A 12,407-nucleotide genomic window follows, 5' to 3' on the forward strand; every position below is an offset into this window, starting at 1 on the left:
TTAAAAATTGGCTTCCTATACTTTTTGTTCATCAATAACATTTTGTTTAATATCTGTGCACAACATACTTAAGCAACCTATACTTTATCAATTCATAATAATACCACAATTCTAATACAAATTACTTGAAAAAAAAAAACTAGGATAATAAAAATATTTTCATAAAGAAAAAAATTTAATTAAAGCGCTAACTCGATGTAACGCCCGGATTGCATACTAGTTTTATATTATGAGGAGGTGATCGATTCTAGAATAACTTTAATACCATTACTCCTACAAGTCAAAAGCTTCGAGATCGAATTAGCTACTCAAAACTTTGATATGCTAGTTATGCCTCCACTGCACCTCATTAATCGGGACATACAAAAAGGAATAACGCTAACAGTTCACCATTATTTATTTCATAGAAAAGTTAAGCACTACATATAGCAATTTTGCATCTTTAATTAAAGAAAGTTATAAATAGAAGTAAGAATGATCACTGCGTGTTCGGCCATTCTCAACCGGATCACCAGTTGAAAGTGATGAGTGATACGATAGATACATTGTACACACGTTTAAGTCCAAAAATAATTTTACTTATCTAAATTGCAAAGGAAATAAATTATTAGATGAGCTGATCTGAGGTAAGATAAACAGAGAAATTAATTAAATAACTAACTTAGGGCCTGTTCTCTTCTTTTTCGTTCAGTTCAGCTCCAATAAGTTCAGTTAAGTTCAGTTCTTAATTTTCTTCTCTCATAAAATGTTCAATTTAGCTCCAATAAGTTAAGTTCGGTTCAGTTCAGTAAATCAGAACAAACCCTTAAACACCACCAAAAGAATAGGGTGATATGGTAGGGTACTATACCTTTTTTTTTTTTTTTTTTTTTTTTTGTTTTTTATAATTGTGCATATGTTCTCAATCATTCCTATAGACTTACATAAAATTAGACATGCTTAAACAATGATAACAATCAATAAGTATTGGCTACTTGAATCTCCAAATTGCTGCTCTCAGATTTGATTAATGGAGAAGTGCTTTTAGTTGATGATGAATTACTATCACCTTCACCAATTAATCCAAAATTATCCTGCAAATAAGCAAATGGATTTGGTGGTGAATCAATAGAAACCCCTCCTTCCAACATCTTTACAACAGAACTCATCATAGGTCTTGCATTTGGCAAGTATTGTACGCACCAAAGAGCCACCTTCACCATTCTCTCTGCCTTCTCCTTACCGTCCTCTTCGATACCTACAAGCGACAACATCTCCGCTAACTCTCCCTTGTCGAACCTCTCATACGCCCACCTCGGTAGCCACTCTTGGCTAGTCCCACTAAGATTAGTGTCATGGTTTCTTCTTCTCCCTACAATCTCAAATAAAAGCATTCCAAAGCTGTAAACATCGCATTTGTGAGTGACCGGGTAGGGAGTCCATAACTCTGGAGCAGCGTACCCTGGTGTTCCTCGACAACCTGACATAACAACGTGTGTGTTATCTCGATTGCATAACATAGCTAGTCCAAAATCCGCCACCTTCGGATTTAACCTTGCATCTAATAGTACATTCCCGGGCTTAATGTCATAGTGAATGATTCTCTTTTGGCATTCTTCATGTAAATATGCTATACCTCTAGCCGTACCAATTGCAATGTCTTGTAACTTGTCCAATGCTACATACGTCATGTTATTACTTGTTCGACGAAATAATAGATTATCAAGAGATCCTTGTTCCATATACTCGTAAACTAAGGCTTTCATTGTTGGATCGAAACAAAAACCATAAAGCCTTACGAGATTAATGTGATATGTTCTACACATAGTGCTTACTTCTGCCATGAATTGTTCTTCAACCTTCTTACTTACATTCTCTTTCAATACTTTTACCGCGACATGAATCCCATTCGGAAACTCTCCTTTGTACACCACACCAAATCCACCAGACCCTAATTCCTGCTCAAAAAATCAATCGACTTGCATAATTTATAATTTTTTTTTCTATGTTTTGTCAAATGGGTTGTGCAATGGTTGATTAATCGAAATTTGAAGGCAATTTTAAGAAAATTTTAGTTTGGTTAAGTTGGTCATGCTCAACTTTTAGGTTTGGTTTATTTTGGTGGAAAAATATTTTCTTATAGTGAAACAAAGAAATTAAAAAGCATTGGATTAAGCTTAAGGTGATGTTTAAGACTCAGGAATATGTTTTATACTCGACTCACCCATACCTGGCGCGAACCTCTGACCTCTATGTCACGTTGGCTCCAATACCATGTTATTGAACCATCTCAACCAAAAGCTTAAGCCGATGGTTGAGGTCTAGGAATATGTTTTATACTCTATCACAAAGGAAACCGTTTTTACAATTTTATTTTCCATTGAAAATTTATTTTCCTTAAAAATGAATTTCCGAAAATATACGAATTGAGGTAATCCATTTGCAACCCACCTTCTTCGCACACACTTTTATCAAATACTTCTGTGGTTTTCTTTTAAATGCAACCCACCTTCTTTGCATGCTCTTTGAGAAAGAGATTAATCCATTTAAGTGGATAAAATAATAAAAAATAATCAATACACATATTTTCTAACCCTACCTTCTTCAATTTTAGTGCTCAAAGTTAATCAATGTGTTTTAATTAATTTCTAAAAAAATGTGTCAAGAAATTACTTTGCAATTAAAGGAAATAGAGGAAGTACTTCATTTTCTTTGTTACTTGCATACGAGCCAAGTCGATTTTTGATCACTTTTTGATAATTGTATACGATTATAAGCCCAAATAAAATTGTATATTAAGCTCACACAAGCAAAGGTAAGGCTGCCTAAGAGCTATAGTGAGTACATACCTTAGTAAAGTTTTGGGTGCACTGAGTAAGCTCGGTCGCTGAGAATCGAGTAGGCTGCTCTCGTGCTATGTCACCAAGGAATCGCTCCATGGTTGCGTAAGCAATGTTTGCTTCATGATTAAAATTGTAATTCTGTTGTTGTTTGCTAGAGTTGTTATGTCCAACGGTCAATTGAGCTTGTGCATATTTAGGGAGTGAATCCCCTGTCCTCTTTAAGCAATAGATTATTGCAATCACTATTGCTATAGTAGCAATCGCACTCACAACGACCGAAGCTGCGATAATTTATGCAATGGACCATCTTAGTTAACAAAATACCCTGTAAATCACGTAATATATATATATATATATATATATATATATATATATATATATATATATATATATATAGTGCCTTAGGTCGAACTTAAAAAACTTAAACCACAAATTCTCTTTGACATTTATATGTTTATTTAAGAATTAAGAAATGTTTAAGTTAGGGCTTGTTTGGTATCATTTTTTGTTTTTAGTTTTATTTTTTTAAAAAACAAAAAAATCTAAAATAGGAAAGAAGAAAAATGTGTTTTTACTTTTCAGTTGTCAGTTTTCAAAATTATCATGATTTTTATAAGTTTGACTAACTTTTTATTCATTATAAGACATATATTATATGATTTTGAAAAACTGAAAAACCACATCAATGCCAAATGTACCCTTAATTTTATAAAATATCAACTTTTATAATTATTTGTTAATGCATGATGGTAAAAGACATCTTCAAAACCAAGTAAAGTGAAATGAACAGTACACACTATTATATTATGGGACTAAACGAGCATATATAATATCATCCTACATACCTTTTTTTGGGGATGCCTTGATTTCTCATAGTGAGAAACAAAAATTTGTTTCTCACTTGGAGTTTTTGTAAATAAACCAACAACTTTATTCGAGGCCTTTCAAAGGGAGGTTTGATAGGTACCTTGACATACATATCAAGGGGCATAAGAGACATTTCGCATGAAATTTACCCATATCTCTCCTTTTTTCTCTCACCCCTATGTGCTGAATTTAAGTGTACAACTGGATGATTTATACTATCACTAGATGATCAAATAGTATCATTGAACATTCAGTGGTACTGTATATTCATTTAATGGTACTGTATATTTATTCAGTGGTATTAGCTACGTGTAGAAATAGTATCACTACATAGTCAATGATATTATATAAGCTTTCAGTGGTATATTTAAAAATGGTCCCACGTGCCCATCTCTCTCCTCCTTTTCTCACCCCCATGTGCTTTACAATACTTTTCAATATTTTAAGGTCTGATATGCATTTACAAATACATATCAAACCTACATTAGTACTTTTTCACTTTATTCAATTGCGGAGCCCACATTAATGAAAAATTTGTTAATTTATTCACGAAAACAATGCCTCTATGAGAATCAGGGAATAATTTCCCTTTTTTTTCTTTTTATGTTCCTCAATAAATCAACCAATCAAAGCCTTAATCTATCCTATAAGTAAGGTTGGCTATATGAACCAAATTTGATTATTCCATGTAGCCGTCGACAAAAATCTTCCTCCTCCTTCCAATGCCTCATCTATCCTCATGCAAATCCATGTAGCTCATATCCTTCCTAACTCTTTCTAATTATTGGCGGATCCACGTAGTGACCGGGGGGGCACATGTTACCCCCGAAAAAAAAAATTGTTTACAAAAAGGCCTTCTGTAAAATAGCTTATAAAGATTAAAAATGCTAACTTGACAACATTATTGAAGGTGATTCAGTGGTTGCTATACAGGAAGTTTAAACTTTCTAGTATCCTTGGAGTCTTAGGTTTGAATCTCCTCCCCCTAACCCACAATGTTTTCTTTTCAGTTCATTTATATGTCTTTTTTTTTTTTTTTCCTTTTTTTCGAAAACCATCAATGCTTTATTATTATTTTTTTTATCTCCAAATTACTTTCCTATTTCTTGACATTTATATTCAAATAGATCGGATTAAATAAATATGACTTCCATCATAAATTGATTCTTCCCCAAATCACTTTTCACTTTTTTTGACATTTTTGTTTAGATAAAAATTAACTCTCATAAAAAAACTGGTTAAGAACAATTAATAGTATGGAATAAAATTTGTTCGTGAAGAAAATTAGTTATTTCTTATTAATTTGACTAATTTTATTTGATTGTAATACCAAATATTTTGATATATATATTGTACATAATTTATCCGTAATAATAACTTGGTGCAAAATCTATAGTTATTTGAAAAATTGATGGTAACTTTTTCTACAAAATCCCATTACATTAAGCAAAAAACTTGGCGTGTTATTACCAGTTTAAATTTAGCTCTCTTTTTTTAGTCTCAAGTTAGTAGGCTAGTAGCTGTATATTATTTTTCCCTATTGTTTAGTGCTACCCCTACTTTGAAATCCTGGATCCGCCACTGCTTCCAACCAAGTAACCTTTTTTATCTCCCTCTCCCTCATTTAATCCCTCCATAGTCCCACTCTTCCACTTTTCGTACCGGTGCACCCCTAGGTCTCCATCTTACACAGGACACGGGCCGACTTATCAACTACCCAAAGATCTGGGTACGGGTACTCGGATTTGAACACCCCTACTTACCATAATGACATGTGATAATCAATAATTGTTTATTACAAAGATTAACCTCGACTTCCTCGGATCTATAACAATAATGAAATGGGACTTCAAATTAAACAAAATATTGCAAAGTGAAGTTGAAGTTAAAGTTTTACCAATAACTGCGGATCTAAAGGAACTAGCTGGGTCACTCTGACTCCCATCAGAGCTCATTGCTTCTCCTAGTCTTGTTCTAACTCGGCTTTGCAAGATGATAATACGTAACTTTGTTTTGATAATGGAAGCTCAACAATATAATTTGCAAGATGAGTTGAAAAATGATCGTAATTCAACAATGAAACAGATCAGATCAGTCTTAGTATGTTTGAAGTATATATATAGTATGTTTGAGTCTACGGTTATGTTGACTTGACAAAATCATTACATGCATATTCTTCATAGTTTGAATGAATCAAACAGCCACGTCATACGCGTCTTTTTTATTTTAATTTGATTGGTTTGAATTAATAGGAAATGAGAGATCAGACAACATACACTGCTCAATTAATCAGCTACCACACAAATCAACTCTAGTAAAATGAGATATTTGGCAACTTCTAGCTTGTAAACTTGTGAGTTGCCAAATTTGACGCAGGTTGTTTTCAGGCATTTTTTTCAATGTATTTGTCAAGTTGTAGTAGTACGGACTATGCGCGTGAGGGTGAGTTTATAGGGAGTCTGGAGAGGAGTGTTCAGCAAAAATAATCTAACAATATTGTTTGGAAAGACTACCAGTAGTCTTGATTCTTGAATAAAGTTTTGGATATCAAAACCCACATGAAGATGACTATTCAAAAGTCCATAATTTGTTGCATTTTATGTTTGAAAAAATTGACCACGACATTCTGAAATTTGGCTTAGGTGTACTTAGCATTCTAAACTATGCGTAGTAGTCAAAACACCACGAACTATGATGTTAGGTGTGACTAGAGGTGGGCATGGGTCGTGCTGGTCCGTGGGCGACACGAGTACGTCACGATGGTGGAACGGCCCAACACGAGCCCGCCAACGGCACATCACAACACGGAGATCGAGGAGTAGGTCGTGGACCGTGCCGTGAACACAATTTTGAAAAATTGGCACGAGCACGGTACGGGCACGGTGGGCGGCACAATAATTTGGCCTGCAAGACGACCCGCCAGCATAGCCCTCCAGCCAGCACAACCCGTACAAAACGGCTACATTTAGCTGCTTCCAGCAGCTGTAAAATGGCTATAAAATAAATTAAAAATAAACTTAGATGGGAAGATAGTTTGAGCACATGTAATCCCAATTGGATTTCATCAAATCAATTATTGATATAAAATTTGGGTTATTCCCTCAACATTGAGCCTCTTGTTTATAATATACTCATACTTTGACTAAGTTACAAGCTACATGCGCGGTGACAAAATTTCATTGTACACCATACATCTGTTGTATAGAAAAACTGGCCTTGTAGAATATGTGAGCAAACAAGTACATCTAATAAACCATTTTTTTTTTTTTTTTGGAAAGAATCCAATAAACCAATATATTATACTTCATACTTAGTATTTTCTTACACATACATTCATGCATGTACAATGAACATTTTTTTTTTTTTGTTTGGTGAAAATACAATGAACATTACTAATACCTTGTCTCATCAGGGTGATACACGTACTAGTGTACTACGTGTTTCGAACCCGCAACAACCGGATTGTATGGCAACAAATACCATTTGCTACCAATATTCCATCACAATATAGATAGATAGGTCCAACTTATTCATCTACAATACACTTTGAGCCCTCTTTCGACAATCCATTTTAAAAGGACAAAAAAAAAAAAAAAACATACATATATGTGTTACGTAACATAGGTTATAATAATAGTGAACTTATTTCCTTGTAAAAAAGGACATAGTCTTACTAAGCAACATTTTTTTGCGCTTCTCTTGGATGAAAATCTCAGCCTCACAATCAATATCTCCGGCACATTCTTTCTTATCCACACCATCCTTACCGGAACCCTCCTTCTTCATCAGGCGGCGGCTATACCATCTCTGATTCTTATGCTTGTTTTGAATGAAAACGTTGGCCTCACAATCAACATCCCCGTTACAATTTGCTTTTGTATAAGCTCCATTTTCAGAGGTACTTGTCACCTTTGGCACCTTGTAGCTACTTAAGGGTTGCTTCTTGTTCTTGTTCACTACAAGAAAAAAGATCAAAGAGGGCGATATACATTGATCAAGGAGGGCGAGTTTAATTTTGCCTTGTTAGTTTCTATCAAGGAGGGCGAAATAATAATTGCCCTTTTATTACAGAGCAAAGAAGGCGAATGTTACTTTCGTCTTTGTACTTCAAAGCAAACAGGGCGAATTAATTTTTCGTCCTCTATAATAGAGCTAAGAGGGCGAATTCACAAAATCGTCCTCTATAATAGAGCAAAGAGGGCGAATTTCATTTTCGCCCTCGTTGTTCAATAAAATAAATCAACAAAGTAAACGTTTTGGCTATTTTACAAAACAAAAAAGAAACAAACAGGGCGAATGTTACTTTCGTCTTTGTATTTCAAACAAACAGGGCGAATTCCATTTTCGCCCTCGTTGGTCAATAGCAAAAAGGGCGAATTCCTTTTTTGCCCTCGTTGGTCAATAAACATTTTAACAAAATAAAACAAAGGTTTTTCTCTATTAAAACAAAAGGACATAAGAAATTAAACGTTTAAGCAAATATAAATGTTTGTTTAAACAAAGGTTTTTCCCCAAAATATGCATGAACCCTAAATCGCAAATCGCAAATCGCTAATCTATGATTCTTCGCTCTATTTTTTCTACCAAAATATTCCATCTGCCTAGCACCTGACAAGGTTATGAATTACATTGTGTTGTTGCTCTTATGCATGACACTCCTAAATAAATTATGAAAATAGTCAAAGTAAATCTAGGTAGTTTGTTTCAAAGGTAATCTAGGTAGTTTGATGTTGTAGAATTAAGCAGTTTCAGATTGTATCAGAAAACAGAAATTAATAAGTGTATGTATATGATTTGATAGGAACTTGAGGCGCAAGCTTGTGAAAATGAGAATGAGGTCACCGAAATTAATGGTTCTAGTTCAAACGTCACCTCATCCCAAGCTAAAGATGATCCCATGTATTTAAAGTTATGGGAGAAGTCAAAGAGGTATATTGAATATATGTCTAATGCACGAACACTTCATTTTTCTTTATACTAAAAGGCTATGTCAGAGCAGCCTGTGAGGAAGAGTAGGAGGATTTCTGCCAGTGGTGTTCCTCAAACTAGCATGGAACAACCATTGGAATTGGATGTCGAGGAGAATATCCTTGAAGGGCAAGTTGCTGAGTTGGCTGACAGAATGGAGAGGGTAGAGAGTCAAATGAAGGACTCTGCTGGAAAACTTCAGGTGCTGACACTTGAAAAATTGGTCCAGGAGCAGGGGAAGGAGTTGAAGGAACTCAAGAGAATGATGCTCAAACAGACCAAGGACCTTCAAGAACAGAAGGAGTTCCAAGAGAAAGAACTTCACAAGGCTCTACAGGAGCAGAAGGAGGAGTTCCTGGTACAGCTCAAGGGGGTTGAAGAAAAGTTGGAGGCCTCTGCAAAGCAAACAAAGGAGGACTTCAACAAGATTCTGGAGTTCCTTGAAACCTAGCCTACCCCATCTCAAAATCAGCCTAGCTTTTTCTTTCGCTGTCTTAGTTATGAACAAAGTTAATTCTCGTTTTTAAGTATTTGAACAATTGATTTTGTTTGTAAATTTTTGAATTGTTCATCTGGATGCTAAATCTTTTGGGTTTTAATGAAAAGTTGGAACTTTGGCTTATACTTGTGTGTTTTGTATATTTTGAACGCTTATGCTGTAGAGTAGAACTTACTTAAGGTTGTTTAGCAGCGCTGCCTTTAGTTTCCCACACTCGATGAATTGCTTGTGGGGCTGTTGGTGGATGTTTAATAAACTTGAAAATACAGGACTTTTTGATAATGCCAAAAAGGGGGAAAAGAAGAAGCAAACATGGAGGCTGAAGTTGTTCTGGGTTCCAGTTGAGAAAGTATCATAACTTTCTCAGTTTAGTTTACTTAGCTCACTTTTCGTTTTTGTTTTATTTATGTTGTGTGTTTATTTTCTGTCAATAAATAAAAAATACAAAAATACGACCTTTTATTTTGTTTTAACTTTCTCAAGAGTTTGCTTAAGTTTGTCATCATCAAAAAGGGGGAAATTGTTGATAGTTAAAGGTTTTGATGATGAGGAACTTGAGTTAAAGCAAACTCGTCTCATAAAGATCTTTCAAGTGTTTGTGCAGCCTAAGTGAAATTGATCTTGGAGATGGAAGAAGTAACTAAAGCTAAGAATACTTGAAGGAAGTTCTTTATCAAGAAAGTTATTCAATATAAAAGAAGAGTTCCCTAACAGGAATTGAGTTCCCTCACAGGAGCGTTCCTTTACAGGAACTTGGAGATTGTTGGCTAAGGTCTTTGGAGGAACTTAGTAAACGTGGAGCCCAAGTAATCCTACCAGAACAAGAGTGCAGCGCAGCAATGTTTTAGTTAAGATTTTATCTTCTAGATTCATTGTTAAATATTTTAAGTAGGATATGCATGAAATCTATTAGAAGCGTGACAATTAGCTTGGCAAATAAATTAAAATCGGAAAAGATAAAAGATAGAAATAGAAAAAGATTTTCTTTAAATATTTATCTTTTCAAAACAGTTCGTTAAAAAGATATTATACTTTTTAACTAAATATTTCTATCTTATTTTCTGAAAAGATTTTCTTCAAAAAGATTTATTTAAAAACCGTGTTTTAAGATAAGTTAAGTTTTACTTATTTATCTTTATGAAAACCTACTTTCTATACAAGCAGTACTTGTATAAATAGTAGAGATTAATAGGAGTTTAGGTTTTTGTGAGTTTTATGCGTGAAGAATTTACAGAGCTACAATAGTGTAAGTTTGCCAAGCTTTTCACATTGTCATATTAGTTTCGGGTTTCATGCATAGCTTGCCTATCATATACTAGGTGTTTGTATTTGTACTTGGTTGGGGTTATTTGGGTGAGTGAGTATTTTTATTATTGCATACAGTGAGAGAGCTTCTAGTGATAAGGGGGAAGATTTGTACTTTGGGAGTACGAGTGAGTTTGAGTGTGGAACTCAAACTGGGTAGAACAAGGTGTTGTTCTGTAGCAAGTTCATTCTGGAACTTGTGAGTAGAAGCTTAATTATAATAGGTTGTAACTTGGTGTTTGCCCTATTATAGTGGAGATATTTGTGTTTGAAATCCCAAAGGTAGGGTCGAGGTTTTACTTCTAGTTGGGCACTAGAAGGTTTCCTCGTAAAATTCTGTGTGCTTTTCAAGTTCCTATTCTGTTATGTTTTATATTTGCAAAATTAGTAATTAGGAACTTAACTACAATTCACCCCCCCTCTTGTAGTGTTCATCTCAATTAACAATTGGTATCAGAGCACGGTTCTCACGTGCAAGCAGATAATTTTGCTGAGAAAGTTCCTGGAGAGATGAATTACAAGGAGAAACTTGAAGAAGGGTACTCTACCCAACGTCCACCTATGTTCAACGGTAAGTTTTATGCCTACTGGAAGAACAGGATGGAGATATTCATTAAGGCCGAAAATTACCAGGTTTGGCGTGTAATTGAAACTGGTGATTTTGAAATAACTCAAACCAATGACAAGCATGAGGTAGTTCCTAAATCTATTTCTGATTATGATAAAGAAGATTATCAGAAACTTGAAATGAATGCTTTAGCTATAAAGTATCTACACTGTGGACTTGGACCCCATGAACATAATCGTATCATGGGATGTAAGTCTGCCAAACAGATTTGGGATTTACTACAGGTAACTCATGAAGGTACAAACGAGGTAAAATGTTCTAAAATAGATTTATTGATGTCTAGATATGAAAGGTTTGAAATGTAGTCTAAAGAAACTACTGAAGAGATGTTTACTAGATTCAATGATATCATTAATGAACTGAACTCCCTTGGCAGGAAAATTCCTATTGATGAACAGGCAAGGAAGATCCTAAGAAGCCTACCAATAGATGAACGCGGGAGATCCAAGGTTACTGCCATGCAGGAAGCTAAGGACTTTACTAAGTTCAATATGGAACAACTAGCTGGATCATTGATGACTCATGAACTTCATCTGAGTTCCAACACTGAAAGTTCCAGAAATAAAGGTTTGGCACTCAAGGCTGAAGACTCAGAAGGATCAGAAGTTGATGAGGAAGAGATGGCTATGCTAGTGAGAAAATTTAAGAAAATGATGAACAATAGGAAGTTTGACAGGAACAAGAAGTATACAAGTTCCAGAAACACAACGTGTTTCAAGTGCGGATCAAAGGATCACTTTATCAAAGATTGTCCTGTTCAGGATGGAGAAAAAGGAAAGACTAAAGGCAAGGAGCAATCCAAAGAGTCAAGAGTCTATAAGCCTTACTTCACCAAGGACAATGTTAAGAAAGTCATGCTGGCTGCTTGGGGAGATACAAATTCAGAAGAAGAAGAAGAGAAGGATCAACCTTCAGAAGAAACCGCTCATTTATGTCTAATGACAAAAACTGATGAGGCTGCCAAACTGAAGGAACTTGAGTCTGAGGTATGGTTCTCTTACAATCAATTAAAACATCTGTCTAAAGAGAATCTAATAAATACTGTTTTGGAAATTCAAGAAGATTTAAAGGAATTGCATAGATCCAAACAGCAAAGTGATAAAGCTTTAGTAACTTTCAAAGAGAACAGTGAATGGGTTGATAACATGAAGTTTGATATTCAATACAGGTTCTTTAGTCTGTTTGATGATAATAAAATTTTAAAAGAGACCATTGAGAACTTAAAACAAGATAACATACTCTTGAATGTGGAATTGTCTTTGTTAAAACTTAGTGTTGATAATCCTAACTCTGAAGTTCCTCCACCGACTGATTATCC

At 34.7% G+C, this 12,407-nt stretch overlaps 2 protein-coding genes across 2 annotated transcripts in view; one reads left to right on the forward strand and one right to left on the reverse strand.

The window, feature by feature from the left end:
- LOC145640963 (rust resistance kinase Lr10-like) lies at positions 1–5,797 on the reverse strand. Its single transcript, XM_081692186.1, has 3 exons — positions 5,587–5,797; positions 2,829–3,103; positions 1–1,937 (listed from the first exon to the last, which is right to left on the reverse strand). The coding sequence occupies exons 1-3, from the start codon at positions 5,642–5,644 to the stop codon at positions 957–959; spliced, it is 1,314 nt and encodes a 437-aa protein (XP_081548312.1). The 5' UTR covers positions 5,645–5,797; the 3' UTR covers positions 1–956.
- Positions 5,709–12,407, forward strand: part of LOC145627206 (uncharacterized) — a 25,169-nt gene continuing 18,470 nt past the window's right edge. Inside the window, exons 1-2 of the mRNA XM_081679605.1 lie at positions 5,709–5,789; positions 8,491–8,618. Coding sequence (XP_081535731.1) covers positions 5,709–5,789; positions 8,491–8,618 — 209 coding nt within the window. The remainder of the gene's footprint in view (positions 5,790–8,490; positions 8,619–12,407) is intronic.

The sequence above is a fragment of the Chenopodium album genome, chromosome 1, assembly GCF_948465745.1.
Source record: "Chenopodium album chromosome 1, dcCheAlbu1.1, whole genome shotgun sequence".
Taxonomy (NCBI): Eukaryota; Viridiplantae; Streptophyta; class Magnoliopsida; order Caryophyllales; family Amaranthaceae; genus Chenopodium; species Chenopodium album.